The sequence below is a fragment of the Cynocephalus volans genome, chromosome 7 (assembly GCF_027409185.1).
Source record: "Cynocephalus volans isolate mCynVol1 chromosome 7, mCynVol1.pri, whole genome shotgun sequence".
Lineage (NCBI taxonomy): Eukaryota > Metazoa > Chordata > Mammalia > Dermoptera > Cynocephalidae > Cynocephalus > Cynocephalus volans.
The window spans coordinates 12,733,256-12,751,168 of record NC_084466.1 but is presented as its reverse complement, the minus strand read 5'-3'; the positions used below and the strand labels follow the sequence as shown (position 1 = coordinate 12,751,168).

General features: G+C 45.1%; 2 protein-coding genes and 1 non-coding gene across 7 annotated transcripts in view; 1 reads left to right on the top strand and 2 right to left on the bottom strand.

The window, feature by feature from the left end:
• Positions 1-14,787, top strand: part of PCCA (propionyl-CoA carboxylase subunit alpha) — a 411,013-nt gene extending 396,226 nt beyond the window's left edge. For 3 of the 5 annotated variants that reach the window (XM_063101797.1, XM_063101796.1, XM_063101795.1), the window contains 3 exons: positions 146-286; positions 11,798-11,875; positions 14,463-14,787. In XM_063101797.1, the coding sequence (XP_062957867.1) occupies positions 146-286; positions 11,798-11,875; positions 14,463-14,531 (288 nt within the window). In that variant the 3' untranslated portion in view covers positions 14,532-14,787. The remainder of the gene's footprint in view (positions 1-145; positions 287-11,797; positions 11,876-14,462) is intronic. The other 2 variants (XM_063101799.1, XM_063101798.1) reach the window with 1 other exon arrangement.
• On the bottom strand, positions 5,032-5,106 carry TRNAT-GGU (transfer RNA threonine (anticodon GGU)). Its single transcript has one exon. It is a non-coding gene; the product is annotated as a tRNA-Thr (tRNA).
• Positions 14,788-16,548: 1,761 nt separating the features above from the next.
• On the bottom strand, positions 16,549-17,012 carry GGACT (gamma-glutamylamine cyclotransferase). Its single transcript, XM_063101513.1, has one exon. It carries the CDS (start codon positions 16,996-16,998, stop codon positions 16,549-16,551), a length of 450 nt encoding a protein of 149 aa, XP_062957583.1. The 5' UTR covers positions 16,999-17,012.
• Positions 17,013-17,913: the final 901 nt, after the last annotated feature.

Here is a 17,913-nt window from a genome sequence, read left to right as displayed (position 1 = left end):
TTATTTTGATGTTGTGTACCATAATTAAAAACCATTTGACTTTAAGGATGTTATCATAACTTCAGTTTAAAAGCTAAAAACTGATTTTGAATGAAGTCTACTTTTGAGGAAAAAGTAATTTGTTTTTGTTTTGTTTTCCCTTAAGTACAAAGTACATATCTTAACCAAACTTGCTGCAGAATTGAACAAATTTATGTTGGAAAAAGTGGCTGAGGACACAAGCAGCATTCTGCGTTCCCCGATGCCTGGAGTGGTGGTGGCCGTCTCTGTCAAGCCAGGAGACGTGGTAAGGGCCGTGTCTGTCTCTGTGGGACATGCTGGTCTCCGACTTCCCTTTCCTGAACGATGGCTAACAGCATGACAACAGTCTTTGCAGTTCTTTCTTGACTCTCATGACCCCCACAAAACAGCAAAATAGATTTCATGCATTCTTTGTCTACCTGTTTCACATTTGTACTTGGCTAGTGACAATACCTCTGAGCGCCTCCCATCCCAAATGTCCTGGGCCCGGAACAGAAATAAAGCCAGATTCATCCTGTTATTTTGTAAATTCAGTGTTTCCAGAAGCATTTACTTAAAATTGCTCTTTATTCTCCAGCACTCCTCGTGCCAGGAAATAATCCTCCATTGGGGGAACTTCTTGCATGATTTCTGGAATAAATGTCTAATGGGGAAGGAGAGTTAAGGAAAGGTTAATTCCATAATGTGTAACTGTACAGATTACCAGACCAGTCCTGTAACTTAGTAAATAAAATTTAGGATCACAGTTTGAAGTTTTTCATCTTAACCTTGTTACATTAAAGCACAAATCAAAGCTATATTAACATTTCCTAACATGTTCAATCTGAAGATAACTTGCTATGGATGAAATGGTACTATGCCTGTGTGTTTTTTTAGAGCATTGATAGAAATGTCTAACTGATTAGCAGAAAAAGTGAAAAGAAAATAATTTAAGATGCAACCAGAAGGTTTCTAGGGGCACTTACGTACTTGTGTTTTTATTTATGTGCAGGAAAATAGCAGCCAAACATGATAGTCTTTCATGAATGATATGGTGATTCCATTTTGTGCCTCAGTTAAGTCATTGGGGTTCACTTATTTTCCTGTAAAGATTATATTAAAACTGCCTCCCAATTTATTTATTAATAATAAAATATTCTGTTACTATTGTGAAAAATTCATGCAGTTGGCATTGGCTTCCAGAAAAGTATTTACAATAAATGAATATTAAGAAAAAATGATCAGTTTCAGTTATTTAAATGATTAAGCCTGAAATTGATATGTGAAGTTGGAAAACTGACAACGGTTGCTTCACCTGATGATATAGAGATAGAACTACCAGCTTTTCTACAAAAGCAAAAAGAAGCTAAGTAGCTATGAAATGTTACGTTTACTTTAAAAGCACTGATCTTCCTGGAAGAAAACACTCGTTATGATTGTCTAACACCCCAATTTAAGGATTTGGGAGGTGCGATACATAAAAATTATATGTGTGTGTGTTGAGTACAGGGAAGGGGTTGGCCTTACGTATCTTCGTTCCACAGGGTTTGGATCATAGAGGGTAGCTCCTTGGTCTGGACATTAAGAAACACATGCTTACCCACTACATTATCAGAGCAGCCAGTAGAATCTTCTAGTGACTTCTTGATGTTTAGATTGAGAAGTAATGTGAGGAGTTTTTTTCATTATTTAATTTTCCTTCTTAAGTTTCCTAGAAGCCGTATAGACTGTGTACTGCCAGCCTGAGCTTGTCAGTCCTGTGTAGCTTTAATTATAAAATCACCACTGTGTGTGTGTGTGTGTGTGTGTGTGTGTGTGTGTGTGTGTGTGTGTGTGTGTGTGTGTGTGTGTGTGTGTGTGTGTGTGTGTGTGTATTTTAAGAGTTTACCTTAAATCCTTACTTTTTTAACACCTGAGTCCAACCCTGAGCAGATGGGTGCAGGGCAGGGGAGGGGGGCAGCTGCTGCCTCGGGAGTGGTGGGACGGGAGGGTTGGGACCACAGTCCTGGCCACTTTTGCCCCACTCCCCTCACTGTGCTGCTGAGAGGCTGGTAAGTGGGCACCCCCACAGCCAGGTCAAGGCAGCCTTCTTGTTTCTGCACAACTGCTGCCTCCTAGTCCAGCTCTGCCACATACCAAATAGATTTAGCCTTCATACTTTCCATTTCCTGGTTAATAATTTAATGTGGGAAAGCAAAGCGTTTAGTAAAGGGGAACAATGTGATATTAGTCCATGGTCCATCAGAGTAGCTCAAATATTGAAAACACCCACTACTAATTAAATGTGGGTACTCAGAACGGTTTAATTTGAGAACTAACTGTTATAAATATGTTACAGTAGAGCACTGGGGCTTGTATTTTATGTGTTCCTTTAAAGTCAGAGTACATGGGGAGACGCCTAGTGAATTGCTCAGAATCCTGGGACCTTCATCTTCCTTGTTAATGCTGTTTGCACGCGTGTGCCTGGGCTGGGCTGTTGGAGCAGATGCTTGCTTTTATTCCTCTCTTTTGGTCCTTGCATATTTTCCTTTCATATTCTGTACCATTGTGTTTTGATAAAACAGTGTTTTCTCTTGAATTACTATCTGTGAAAAACGTCCCAAACTGCCAATACCGAAACCAAATGCAGGGTGTTTGTCGGCTTTTATCACAGCTTCTATAGTTAAATTCTGCCTTGTGTAATTAAAGCACAAGAAACTTTCCTTGACCAAAGGCCAGCACTTACTTGAGGCCCATTATAAGAAAATACTACTTGTAACTTGTAAGTTTGCGGTTTTAACTTATTTTAATGCTTCAGGGCTTATTGTGTTTTTCTCAGCAATAACAATAGCTGAGCGAGGTTCCACTTTTATCAGTAGAAAGATAAAGGAATCAATCATCTCTGTGTATTTTCAAGGAAACAAGGACCTGAAAACAACCACACGGGCGGGCCTTGAACCGAGTTTACAAACCTCAGGAAGATTTGGGGTGGCCGTTTAGGAAGTAATAAGTTTGAGAGCTTGGTATAAATGTCTGAGAAAGGATTGATTTGAAATATTTTCCTTTCCTTGAACACAGAAGTTGTATTTACTCTAAGTGCTTTTTGATGGTTCACACAGCAAAAGTTCCTAATACTTTTTATTTTTCATTTTTTTGCAGCTGGCCAGTACAGGAATTGAACCCTGGACCTGGGGTTATCAGCACCATGCTGTAACCAACTGAGCTAACTGGCCAGCCCCTAATACTTTTTAAATGTCTGTAATATACTATTTAACATTAAATGTGGCAGTAAAATCATTTTTTAAATGATTGTATAATAGTTATTTTGAACATGTAGAGAGGGCATGGATGTTTGTTAATTAACAGTAAAATGTGTATAAGCAAACAAACCAATAAGAAACAAAGTAGGAGTGGATTATTAAAGTCAAGAATCAAAATTTAATTCAGAAAACAATTGATAGAATGATCTTTGTATGCCTTTTCATATGCCCTTTTTTATATGCTTTCTGAAGTTGTTTTTGCAATGACTGATTTTCAATTGTTTGGAAATTATTTTTCCATGTATATAGTACTCTCATAAACTGGGAACACTTCATTTATCAAAGTTAGCATTTTTTATGACTTGTTTTAATTTTCTAAACTTCTATCTTTATGATATTCTTGAACAAAAATATTAAGAGTACTATGCTTTCAGAGTAATGGTGGAATACATTTTTTCTGCATGTTAACGTTAGACTTACAGCTTCTGAATTAATTGTATGGTTTTCATTTTGACTTTGAAGGATAAAATAAAGTCATTATGAGCACATTTGCTTTTGTTAGGCTTTTGATATCAGAAACAAAACAAAAAAGTAATAAAAAAGAGCCAGCCCAAGGAGACGCTTTAACATTGCATTTAGTTAAGATTCTTTCAAGTTATGTTTGGATTCTGTAGTCAGCTCAGATTCACATAAAAAATATTCCTCCTCTTTAATACAACAAAAAATCAAGGAAGACACAAACCAGAAGCAGGCTGTGTACTCTTTCTTTCTTAATTATTAGTTCGTGACTTACTGGTTTGTAAAACCAGGTAAAATAGTAGATTGATATTAAGTACCTGTTGCTGCTTTTTCTTGCCACTTAGCCTGTTCAATATTAGTAAGACAGACTTTGGGTACTTTTGTGGGGCCAAGATGAGGAAGATCCACTTTGTAATGGAACTGACCTTTTGCAGAAGGGCAATGGGTATTTGGAATTGTTGCTCTCCTGAATGATGCCTTAGGCCAAAAAAATGGTGTACTCTTCAGTGCACCCATGAAAACATTCCGTTGGTAATCATTAACAGCAGCAGCACCCAGAAGTCACCCTCCTTGCTTGTACATGCTCTTCAGGGGAGGGCTCCCAGCAGGTGGGTGGCCAGGGACCACAAGACTGGGGCACCCACTGTAGGTCATGACATTCACTCCTGCCCTTTGTGACCAAACCTCGGGAAATTGAGTTTAGAACTCATCTTGGGGAAATGGCAAATAAACTTGGTGAGAGATCTTTATTTTTCATTTCTTGAAGAAACAGGATTTGAAAACTCCTTAGCTCTTAGGTTTTCCAGATGAGAAGGGTTGGATTGGGCCCCCCATGTGTGTGTGTTGGGGGGAGCAGGGGGCATTGCCCTTTGGTGCCTCATGCAGCCCAGTGTCAGGAATTGTATTTTTTTTTTTTTTTTTTTTTTTTCTGGTGGCTGGCAGGTACGGGATTCGGGATCCAAACCCATGACCATGGTGTTCATGAAGTCTGTGCCCTAACCACTGAACTAACTGGCCAGTCCATGAAACTGCATCTTTCCCTGTTAGAGGAGCTAGCCTGGCTTTTTGATAAATTTTCTAGTTTCTGGATACCTTGATTTGCAGTCATAAAATAATTTCAGTAATTAAATTTACATATTTTATAGCGGTGGTTACTCCAGAAGTTCATTTGACACAATGCCAGTTGTTCATCAAAACCTCAGATTGTATTCCACAGCATGTATCCACAGATTCATGCACTCATTAACATTCTTCAAACTTTTTTTTGGGTGGCTGGCCGGTAAGGGGATCTGAACCCTTGACCTTGGTGTTACCAACACCGTGCTCTTACCAACTGAGCTAACTGGCCAGCCCTCAAAACCTTAAATTGTGAAATACTACAAATATACAGGAAGCTATAGAGAATAATCTAACAAGTACTCATATGCTTTCTGTTGACCTTTATCATATTTGTTTCAGATCTTTCTTAACAATTAAACAATACATATACCATGAATTTGCCATGTCCCCAATCTAACTCCTGTCTTGTCTTCATCAGAGGTAATGATTCTCCTGAATTTGGCATTTTAATCTTTTCCAGGTAACATCTATTTTTAAATTTTAGGATTAGTTTTTGTTGGAGTTAACAGTTAGGGAATTTTTACAATTTAACTTAATGAGAATTATCATTATAAAATAAAAATATTTTTTATAGATCAATTTATAAATCAAATATTATAGGACAGTCTTCTATAAGCTTGGCATTTGATTTTATTTTTTGGGAAGGTAGGATATCTTATCTGTATTTTAAACATTTCCACCTTATCAGAATTCAAAATATCTTTTCTCATTCTTTTGCTAAAAAAATTAAAAATAAAAATAAATTTAAAAAATAACAATTTCACTGAGTCTTTTAAAATAGCATACTGCACAAAGGTAGAGAATCCAGACTGATTTCTTAAAGATATTGTAAATGACATCTATTTTAATTAGTTCTCTTTGTAACGATAGTCTTTGGCTCTGGTTTTGAGCTAACTTAGAGGGCAGTAGGGAGTAATATTGTTCTTCATTTTAAGGAATTTTAAGAAAAACTGGACTTGTTTGATATTGGCCACAACTATGTATTCTTTCTCTGAGCCTCTCAGTTCTCACTGCACAGTTCCAGTGAGTGCCATCGAGAGACGAGGGAGCACCAGGCAGATAGACTTGCATACCTGAGTCCCCTGGAGCCAGCTGCTGTGGCTAAACATGTGGCCTCTTCTTCCACGTGCCCTTCAGAGTGAGTCTGCTTGTGCACACACCCGTTACAGGAGGCCCTGCACTGAAGATAAGGGTCTGGCGGCATTTCTGCTGTCTGCTCTGTCTTTCTTGTAATTCGAAGATGGTTCCATCCTTGCTTAAATACTGCACAGTCTCCTGTGGTCTCTTCTCCCTCTCGCTTTACATGGAGATGTTGGGACGTGAATACACATTTCTTCTTCAAGAAATATCAGGGGATATTTACCAGCCTATCTTACTGACTCAGAAAGAGGAAGTTATTATAATCAGATTCCAGTAGTGCCTTTTAACCAAATCTGAGATGCCTTTTTCCTTGTAGCTGTTAACTGCGCCTTTCTTCAGATCTAAGGGCCTTAAAATGCACTGCACTCAGGCACCTGTGTTCTAAGTAGAACAGCCTTTAAAAATGTAATTGAAGGATTTTCACTTTTGTGGAATAGTCAGCAGGGTTGATATTGATCCGTGTTTTTCGGGTGGCCCAGTGCAGCAGAAGGGGAGACCACAGCGGGCCGGTAAGCCCTCCGAGCCTTCTGTCTAATTTGGCAGAAAAACACAGAATGTAGGACAACAAAAGAAGGCTCCTTTTTCCATAAAAATTCTTCCTCCCACCCACCCCGTTTCCCCAAAAAGGGGACTTAATTTTTCAGCTGCACACAGTGATTTGGTGCTCACTCTTGCATTGAAACAGTTGCTGTCTGAACAGGCAGGAAACAGTTTTCTTTTAATTGCCGAAATCATTCGGAAGTGCTTCATGCCCCGCTTCTATACAGCAGATGCTGTGCATTAATTGGCCTGTGTAGAAGTGACCCAGGGTTCCTTGCAGCGGGCCCAATTTTAGGCAGAGGGTTTAAATAGCTTATTTATTATTTTGTATAATCTGGCATACATTATGTGCTCCTGCACGTGTCGTCTTTCATGGTCTGCAGTTTCTAATGTCATGTGGGTTTCAAAACCTGTGTTTCTCTGGTAATGTACTAGCAGCAGGTAAGCTCAAAATACCATCCATCAGGAGCTAATTTTTTATCCAGATACTCCAATGACTGATGAACCTGTCTTTTGTATGAATGTTTAGCACAGTAGAAAGCCATATGCCACTGGCACAGTTTCCTCTGCATTCTTTACAGTTGCTAGAGAGTGGGCTTACAAGGGGGGAAGCTCTGTACCATTTATATCCTCTTTCCTATATTTAAACGGTAACACCTTGAAAACAGTCCTGGGTTTGGATGACAAAGGAGGGTAGGGTCTGTCTTCTTAAAGGAAACCTGACTCCCACAATCATTTTCTTTATCAGAAATATGACTGCACACTCTTAATAGGGAACCTTGTTTTGTTACTCCCCGTCTGTTCAAAACAGACCTCAGCCCATTAGAAGGGCCTCCCTTGTGTGGGAAGAGCACAGCTGTTACTGTAAATCTCATCCAGTCACTGTATCACCCCCATTTTGTGGCTCTGAAGGATGAAATTGAGAAATGGAATACTGTGCAGTCATCCTTTACATCTCCAATTTTAGGCCTTTGCCATCATTTTCATGCTTTTATTCCAAGTCAAATAACATTAGTGAGCTACACCTTCTGATGAATATCTGGTATTGAGCACAGCTTTCAAGTCTGTACTACTGGGGCGCCTTTTTGTGTTTGGTGGTCTTTCCCTCCCCCACCTTCTCTTCTCTGTTTCTTCCTGCACTTTCTCTGAGCTTTCTTTGTGGCCATAGCAGTGTGCAGTTGGAGCGATACACGTTGCCAAAAATGTCACAGTCCTTGCATGTTTTCTGAGAGGGGCACGTGTGGAAGAAGGTTCTGTGTCTTTTAATGTTTGTAGAAAGAGTGAAGAGAACTTGGTGGGAGGATATTGGGGGCTTTAATCAGAAATAAGAAGTGGTTTAAATCATTAGCACAACAAAGCAATCCTATAAGCTTGAAGGTAAAAGTCTCTAGGGAAGGAGTCCTCTGAAAATAAATGGAACTTGATAGATTTCCATATCATTTATAACTTCCCTTAATTACACTTGGAAGACTTGCCAGTAACACTGGAAAATTGGCAGCCTATATCCATTAGAGTCATTTTGCCGACCATGGCAAGCAGCTGGCTTTACTGGATTTTATTTCCCATCACTCACAATTAATCATCAGCTGGAGATGTCTGAAACTCTTCAGCACACGGCAATGCTGGGTGACATTCAGGCCCCCTAAACATGCGAAAATCTGCTGAGTAAATGGGCCGAGTTTTCTCTCAAGCTTACTCATTTTGGGACAAGGCCGGCTCCCGCTTAATGAGTGCCGCTCTGATAATCAGATACGAATGTGAACCCTGACCCCGTGTCAAAGGAGAGGACGCAATAAGCCGGATGAAGGATACAGGACTCAGGCCTACCAACTTTACACCAATTAGACAGGGAGCGGAGAAATACATCAGGCCCACTAGGTTTATCAAAGAGACTTGCGAGGCTTGTGACCATTTTGTAAGCCCAACACTGGAGACATCCTGTCACAATCATTAAGTTTTTATCAGATGATTCACAAAAGTGTTAGAGAAGCGTGCGCACACAGTCCTGCAGGAGCGGGGCCCTCACATGTGAGCTGCCTGGTGGAAGCAGACTGTGAGCGCCTCTCTGCACCCAATTAATGCCCCGGCTTCCTGAGCCCTCGGGGACATGCCGACCGTGGTGCCTCTGCTGGGCCCACTGCCCAGCTCCCTTGCATGCTCCAGGGTGGGCGAAATGTCCCATGGGAGCAGGCACTGCAGGGCAGCGGGGCTCCAGTACCAGAGGAGAGAGTGTGGCCTGGGAGCCTGGCTTGGGGCTGACCAGGTCCATGGAGCACACCTTGGGTGACAGCCACCTCCCAGAGACCAGGGCAGGTCCTGTCTGTGTTTCCACTGCGTTCTCTGGCACACGGTTGGTGCCATATTTGGTTTTTCAACTTGATTTTTGAGGGATGAAATAAGTTGAAATTAGATGAAGCGCTGTGTGAATACATGTGTGTTTGTGTGCCTGCGTGTGTGTGTGACATGGTCCTGTTAGACAAGACGTGTCTCACAGTTTTGTAGGGTATCCAGGCAGTGTGTAAGGGCTGTGTCTTAGGGATGAGTAAGTGAACACAGTCTACAAAACAGACCGCTCCAAGTGAACAGAGAGGAGGAAATGGATTACTTAGGTTTCCGTTTGCAGTGAGATCCTCTAGGCAGGCTGGAGACACAGCGAGAGGAACGAGGGAGCGGAGGCGGGCAGGAGAGGCCACCCGAGCGGCCAGGATCCGATCTGCGACTCAGTGCTGGGCCACGGGTCGGGCAGAGGATGGGATCACTTTGGATCCGCTGACCTCTATTTTCCTGTCAATCAAATTGCCAGCCTCACAGTCAGAAGCAGGGACTCTTAACTGTGGACTTTCCATTTCTCCCAGTCTTCCTGGCTAAGTCAGAGGTTTTGTTTTTCTAATTGATGAGTGGGGACCTAGCGCTTGCAGTCACCTGTACGCCACCTCTTTGCGTGTTGCCCACGTTCCCAGCGCACAGAGGCAGCAGGAGGGATGGTCGGGGCTGCAGCAGCAGAGCCACACCTCTTTGTCCCTTTCCTGCTGCCCCAGCCTCTAGCAGGGCCTGGTGCAGAGCCGTGGCCTGGCCAGTGGCCTTCAGCGCGCTTCCTATGGGTGTCATCATCACGTTGGCCTCTGCCCCTGTGTGTGACCGTTGGAAACCTCCGGGCTTCATTTCTTCAGATTTGCCATTTAACTGTGAATTCACTTTCTTGAAGACTGATATAAAGAGGGAGCAGGGGCTGTCTTTCTGGCCAGCAGATTCTGGCAGTGGGACGAAAGAGGGTGAGCGGCGGGGGTGGGGCACTAGGACGGGTAGAGGGGCGAGGTTGGCCCCCCAGAGAAGCCTGTGGATGGGGGTGGGAGGCCAGCACACGGTCACCCATAGCGGGCACCGTCCATCTGTGCAGGGAGCAGTGACCAGAGCCCCGAAGCGGAGAGTTGACTCCTAATTTGGGGGTGGAATTTCCATTATGTTCTGGTGACTTCAGATCCGTTTTCCAGAACACCACCAGGCCCTGTTGCCTGAGTGCCCAGTACCTGGGTCAGGGTCTGTTTCAGTGAGTCCCGCTCCTGGACCCTCAGCTTCTGCCTACAAGGCTATGGACTGGGCCCAATAAGGTTTGCCATGTGGATCAGGATGGCAGCTGCCACTTCTGTGGACTTCATCCTTCTCCTGTCTTTCTTGGTGCCTGCCTTCCTTTGAAGAGAGAAAAGGCTCTCAGACGAAGACTAGAGGGAGTCATTGTTCTGCCACTTGACTGGGGAGTCTGCACTGTTCCTGCACTGCCCCGCTCCCGCCCCACAGCATTTTGAAGAGCAGCCCTGGCGAGTTGATTCTTTGCTCTCCCTGGAATGCAGATGCCAGGTGACAGCAAATCAAGATGGGCAGTGAGCTCAGTGCTTCAGAGCCCTGCTCTGCAGCAAACACAGTGTCTCTCCTCCGTGCCAGCACCGAAGTCTGGCATCCCCTCTTTTCCTGTATTTCTGTGCCAGGAAAAAACAGCCCACCACCTGAACAGCAGAGGAAAGAATACACAGGGCTCCGGCACTCGGATTGCCAGCAAGACAGCTTGCGCCACACGGGAGGCTGCCAGGGGGACTTGGAGATCATCTGGGGATTTCAGGAAGGAACATTCTTCAGACACTTCTGCGGCATTGGACAAGCTTGGCTGCATTGGTGTGGGTGTCTGGGGCCCCATACCGGGATGCCCACCCACACCCCATGGAGCCGTTGCCTGAGGAAACTGGACTCTCCAGATTCAAAAACTGGGAGGCCCCTTTTCACAAAGGAAAGAGAAAAATCTGGCCAAGCTCCTTGATGCTTACCCATCAAGGCAGAGAAATGTGAATAGAGTGGCTTTTAGTCACAGCTGATTCCTGGATGGAAGCCTCACGTTTAACCCCAGCAGGTTTATACCTGGCTCAGCCTGGATTTCCTCCATAGTAAGAGGACCTTCAAAACATGAAGCTGGAGTGAGTGCCTGTGGGAGCTGCCGGTCTGCTCGCAGACAGGGGGTGTAGCTCTAGAAACCAATCCCTGAATAGGAAGGCGCTTTCTGGGAGCTGTCTTGTTGTCAGTACCTGGTGTGTCTTGCAGGGAATGGGATGGTGGTCCTCATGACCCGATGCTAAGCAGTTGTTCCCAGCTCCCCAGCACTATAGGCAGGAATGGTCCATCTTTTTGGTAACAGCTTTACTGAGATATAATTCCCATATAATACTATTTACCCCTTTATAGTGTATAATTCAGTAGTTTTACTCTATTCACAGAGTCGAGCCATGATCAGTCTATTTTGGGACATTTATATCAGCCCAAGAAGAAACCCTGTACCCATCAGCAGTCATGCCCGCCCAGCCCCAAGCAACCACAATCTTACTGTCTGTAGAGATTTGCCTATTCTGGACATTTCAGATAAATGGAAAACTTCCCAATTTTGCAGCACCTTTGTTAGCAAAGCCAGACTCAGAGACCCCGGGGTGGAGGGTGGGCACAACCAGCATCCCTGGTCCTCCAATATCAGGGATTTTTTTTCTAGTGATGACTTGATCATAGAGGGAATGGCCTTTCTCTGCTGTCCCCTAAAGATGAACTTGGAATAGGAAGCATCGGAAGTGGTTGCTTCTTTTTCTGTTTAGGTAAAAATTTCAGCATATTTGACAAAGAAATTCTTAATGGCTTCACTCTTGAGCGTTATTGCAAATACAATTAGAATGCTTTTAAAATTTGTCCATTTTTTATCCATTTTCCAGGTAGCAGAAGGTCAGGAAATTTGTGTGATTGAAGCCATGAAAATGCAGAACAGTATGACAGCTGGGAAAACCGGCAAGGTATGTCCCCAAGTTCCTGCCAGCCCACGCTGGCCTCGTGACAGTTGATCCTGAAAGGGGCCACAGAGGTGAGCTCTCCCAACTCTCCTTTTTGCAGAGGAGGACACAGAGATTGGGGAGCTCTTCCCGCTCTGCATCGAGTGTCCCTACCTCATGGGGAGCGGGCCATCCATAAAAGAGTCTGTGCTATGTTCTGGTAGTCAAAGAACAATTGTTCATCACGTTAATGTCTTCAAATTAAGGGGTCTTTAATTTTTAATGTTGACATCTGTCTTGGAGGCAGTTAGTTATCTGAGACTTAGGTGACACAGCAGGAAATAGTTTTACAGATTGCAAAAATTCATGTAACTCTTCAAGATAACTTTGCCACAAAAAGAACAATTCAATTGTAGATCAAGAGGAGCTGAAACCTCATGTACATGTGTGGGACTTCATGACTTAGGAAGATAAAAAGGAGAAAGATGTATTAGAATTGAACTTTCTTAAGAGTAAAACTTTTTAAATGTATTTTTTCCTCTAATAGAAAAGTCCTTAGCCATATTTCATTATTCTTCCTGCAACTAAAAAGATGTCACTGGTAGGAGAATGATCCTTTTTTGAAGGTTGTTTTAGTTTGGAAGTGTCTGTGTGGTGGAGAGTGACTGGAGGTGGAGATGGCAGCAGAGGTTGGCCGTGTCCTGTATGTGGCCACGCCTTGGGGACATCGGGTGCAAAGACACCTGTCAGTTCACAACCAAGCCTGTGTCAGAGGGACACAGTCTCCGTCTGTCGTGTGGTCTGTCACCCTAGAAGGCAATGAAATTTATTCTCAGAGAAAGGGTAAAGGGGATGCCCTGCCTGGCCCCTCTAGGAGGGCAGAGGCCCAGGTGCATGCTGGGGGCCCAAGCAGGGTGCAGACTGCTGCGCGGTCTCCAAGGGGCTTGGGAGAGCAGAATGGCATGATTTGCAGTTTTTTTAGGAATCCTTTCTAAATTTGATTACTTTTAAAAAAATGAATAAGAAAATGTTGGTTTCTGTTAATGTAAAAATTGTTATATTTTGTTCACTGGGATTATTTAACATTTACACTGTACTAGCCTCACAAAATTTCCTTCCCCGATGAGCACTTGCCCTGGTTGTGGGGGACTGAGAATGTGTGTCAGATGCACGCCAAAGGCCCTGTGTTGCTGGACTGAGGTGCTAATGCGGAAACGAGCATGGTCCTAGTTCCCTGAAGGAGTGGGGAGCCATACCCACCATGTGCTTTATTTCCCCCGAGTCTGGCTCTTCCAGGAGAGGCTTGGCTGCTCCCTCGCCATCAGCAGCCCGGAGCTGTTTCTCAGGGCTGTGATGGGCACTTGGTGAATCTGTACTTTGGCCCAACCCCTATTAGCTGGAGTCCTTCCTGTCCGTTCTGTCTCTCTACTCACCCCAAGGCTCTTGATTCCAGCCAACAGGGCACAGCAGGTGTGGTCTTGAAGCCCCAGCATGGAGGAGCCTGGGACTGGCAGTTCTTACCTGGGAGGGTGATTATTCCTCCCAGACAAAAGGTTCACAATGGAAACAGATCCTCCAGTAATTGTGGCATCATTAAAAATACATCATATACAAACATCTGAGGCATCAGGATCATAAAAAAGCAGCAACTTCAGTCCAAATAGCATCTGCCAAGCAAGGCCTTTGAAGTATCCATTGCGTAGGTTCACATCATTTGCTAAAACCCTGGGCTTGCGATAAAGAGGAAAAGGCCCTTTTAGCCTGCTCACTGTGGCACTGCAGGGACACAGGCCAGTGTACCGACCCACATGTCACCAGCACCTCGTTGGCCAGCTGCCCACGTGCCAGTGAGTTCTGACCCACTGTGCATTTTCATGCCCAAGCAAGAACCTCCAAGAAGTCAGATGACTGTCTCTTCCCTCTCTTCCCAACTCCTGCCACCCCCTGCTAATTTAAAATCTGAATACAAATGTGGGAAAGCAAATCTTGATTAAAATTGGGAGAAATCGGTAGAATGAGAAGGCACAGTTGCACATTCCCGTGCCGTGCCACAGAGGGCACCCGTACAGCCACAAGGCTTTTGAGGATTTCATTACCCTGCAGAAGGCAGGTGATGGTCAGGCTAGTGAGTCCTTCTTTAGTTAGTGCCTGCTTTGTCATAGAATTTTTTTTTTTAATACTAACCTACATACTACTGTCAGAGGATATTTCTACAACCTAAAACCATGGGCGAGTGAGAGGGCTGGGTGCCCAGAGCTCATCTGGCATGAACACTTCAGGCTTATGAGGTGCTGTTGGGATCTGAGTGTGCCCAGCGCTTGGGGCCAGGCACCAAACCATAGGAACATTGCCCAGAGCACATCCCACACCGGCAGGAGTCAGGCCTGACGAGGACAGAGACAGGAGAGGGGAAGGGGATGAGTCACAGCCTTCTACAGGGACATCCCTGTCTGTCAGGGTCCCCTTGGATGGGCCTGCACGGAGGGGCTCAGACCCGTGTTCCCAGTCCTATGACCCTGTGTTCATTTCCAGAAATGGATTAGCAGATTGCTCCCTCCTGGTTCTAGTTAATAATTCTTACTCTTACCCCCCCATTTTTTTTTAATTCAAGGTGAAATCCATGCATTGTAAAGCCGGAGACACAGTTGGGGAAGGCGATCTGCTCGTGGAACTGGAATGAGTATTTATAGCCTTTCAGTCATCACCCAATTTAATTAGCCATTTGTATTATTCTTTCACACTCAACTTATCCAAGCGTGTTACAGGAACACTCCTGTGCAGCAGGTTTTACATCATCATATTTATTCCACATAAGAATCAAAACCAAGATTCTGCCAAAAAATCACCAATGGAAATTTTTATTGATATAAATACTTGTACATATGATTTGTACTTCTGCTGTGAGAATTCCTAGTGTCAAAATTAAATCAATAAAATCCAGCATTTGTCTAAATATTAGTTTGCCCTTTTTTTGAATGAAGACAATGTACACATAGCCTACAGGCTGTGCCAGTAGACTATAAATACTAGCATTTCATTGTGATCCTTTAAAAAAATTTATATAAATTCCAATTCTCTACCTTCAATTCTATTGAATTAGCATCTGCCATTTTATAATGTGATTACGTTACTTCTTCTGTAACTGACGACCTCACTCCTATTGCTGATTATTCATAACTTGCTGAAGACCAGATAGTACAGCTGACGATTCTGGAACCCCCTTCCCGCTGTGGCTCTGGGTGTATGTAGCGCTGGACGGTTGACCCCTCAGGAGGCCGTCAGGCCTGCTGTCTGACAGGGCCGCTGCCAGCCCTCTTCCGAGGAAAAGCACGTTGCCCAAGCCCCTTCCCCATTGCCACAGGCCGGGGCATGCACAGGTGCCCATGGGGTGCCCGGGCTGCCTGCCCTTACCCGTAGTAGGTGGGGCTGCCACCGCCCGTCAGCTGATATCCATCCTTGCCTTTTTGTGTTTTTGTGAAGCGAGTTTTCAATTAAGAAAAGAGGCTAAAAATAATGATCATGTTTTTGTGCCAGATGCAGTTAGCGATCACAGTCTACCATTAAGTTGAAGAGTAAGTGAGATCTCCCAACGGAGAACAAGGTTACTAAGGACCAGCAGCTGCGCGTTCATTTGGTTCTGAAATTCTTGGAATACATTTCATACTTTGCTGGTAAGCAGAAGCAGAGTCGTGCGCCGGTTTGAATCTACACTGACAAATTATCAGATGGAGGTGGGTAGTAATTGGTACTTCGTGCCTTGCTAAAATTATTTTAAGTGCTATTTGTATTTGGAAGCTAAGCTTTCTGTCAGGCCTGAAGAACAAATTACTAATGTGTTGGTTCTTCTCTGAAAGGCCCACCCCCAAATCCTGCTCCCTTCAGGAGGCAGTGACGGCCTGGCTGCTGAGATCTGGGCTTGGAGAAACTTCCATTTGAAGTCTGGGTGCTCAGCTGTGTCTACTAGCAAGTGGGTGTTCATTATTTTGCTAGATTAGAATGAAAAGAACCTTCTACCAAATAACTATGCCAAAAAAAAAAGGGTCAAAGATAGTACTGACACTTTTATATTTTATTTCCCAAAACGTCTAGTTTAATTTTAAATAATTATCTTTAATAGTTTCTGTGTAAGCTTGTTCTGAAAATTATGAAAAATGGTGCTATGTATACTCCAAAATACAGCATGTTTTCCTTGAGAATTTTTATTATATTGAGCTATCTAAATTCTGCTTTTAGTTAAAAAAATTTTTCTAGGGGCTACAGGCCAGAATTAACACAGTAGGGCTGCTGAAACCTGGCTGCAACACAAAGTCTTTATATTCATTTTAAATGTTATCTTCAGATTAAAGCAAAACGAAAGGAAAAAAATAAGAAAGAAAAAAAGAAAGAAAAGCATGATAACGTGAGTTCTCTAAATGCCATTAGGAGAATTAAAATCCTAAATTTTTCTTATCCAATATATTCAAGCCCATGATGCTCTCTAAACAGCAAGCAATAAAGTAGCATGGGCTGGAACGGCTTGACGGTACAATCTCATTATCAGCATACGAAAATTATTTGTGAAACCAGCTGCCACAGAGAGAGACTGGCTCTTTTTCCACATTTTGAGGCTCACAAGGACTTGTTGGGAGGCCCTGTCCCGCGTTGGTGCCCGCCGAGTGCACACAGCCGAGGGGCCTTGGCCTCGGGCTGCGCTGGCCTCACCGGCGGCTCTCCCGGGGGTGGTAGCGCAGCCCGTGTGGGCCCTGGGAGTCGTAGCAGTCGAGGCACGGGAGGCGGGCCCACTCGGGCGGGTAGGTGGCCGTGCTGTACACGAAGCACTGCACCACGGCCTCCTGGGGGCCACTGTCACCCTGCAGCACCTGCACACTCAGCGGCGTGCGCTGGTACTCGTCGGGGCAGCCCTCAAAGGCGTCCAGGAAGCGCAGCATCCGCTTGTCCACGTCATAGAGCTCGCCCTGCACGTAGCGCCCCGTGCCCGGCAGGTTCAGCAGCCGCGGGACGTTGTATTCGCCGGCAATGACCAGCGGGTAGCGCTCCAGCGTGCGCGCGAGGCCCAGGAAGGCCGCGTGGCCGTGCTCGCCGTCCAGCAGGACGCTGTGGTTGGGCTGGCCTCTCTTCAGGGTGCCGTAGACGAAGACCTGGGCCATGCCCGCTGGGGGAGCGACCCTCGCTGTAGCGCCCCGGCAGGAAATAGCGTGGACTTGGGGGGCCGCGTGTGCTGCCACCAGGGCTCCGCTCTGCTGGCCACAGGTGATATGTAAACGACTGAGCGTGGCTGTTTTCCAGTAAAACTGCATTTATGGACACAGAAATAAGAATTTCACACAATTTTCACATGTCATTAAATAGTTTCTTTCCCCCAGCCATTTAAAAATGCAAAAGCCATTCTAAGCTGTGGCTATTCAAAAACAGGCACCTGGCCCGACTGACCTGTGGGCTGGTTTGCCATCTCTGGTCTAGAAAAAGGGGCAAATATGACCACTTTAAAAATCTTTAATGCATTAGAGGGAAGCGGGTGGTGGCCCTGCTTCTCACTTTGGGGCCCATCAGCCCCCATGGTGATGCTCAAAGCCACAGGACACCCAGGAGATGGGGCATGCCAGTCCCCCCCCAGGGCCGTGGGACAGACCATTCAGCAGCATGGCCCGCTTCAGATGGCCGAGCCGGGTCTCTAAGAGACCATGCTTGGACCCACACCCGTGCTGCAGGACAGCCCCTTAGCACCCCAGCATGGGAGCCACAGCAGCCTTCCAACTCTGCAAAGGAGCTCCCTTCTCCCCTAGCCACAGAATAACAATGGCCTTGCTTAGGCCTCTCCTAGCACCATGCGTCCTTCTCTCAGGAACACAGACCTCACCTCACACTGGCAGCCTCCCTCTCTGCAGGTCACCAGTCCCGGAGCCCGGCCCCAGTCCCCCACTCCAGTGGTAGCAGCTCAAGGCCAAGAGGATGCCTTGGCAAGGCCCCAGCAGTGACCTCCCAGATGCACCGTGTCTGGGCGGTCAGCTGTTCCTGCTCCTGTCCCCAGCACAGCCCAGAACCCACTACTCCTGATAGTTGTG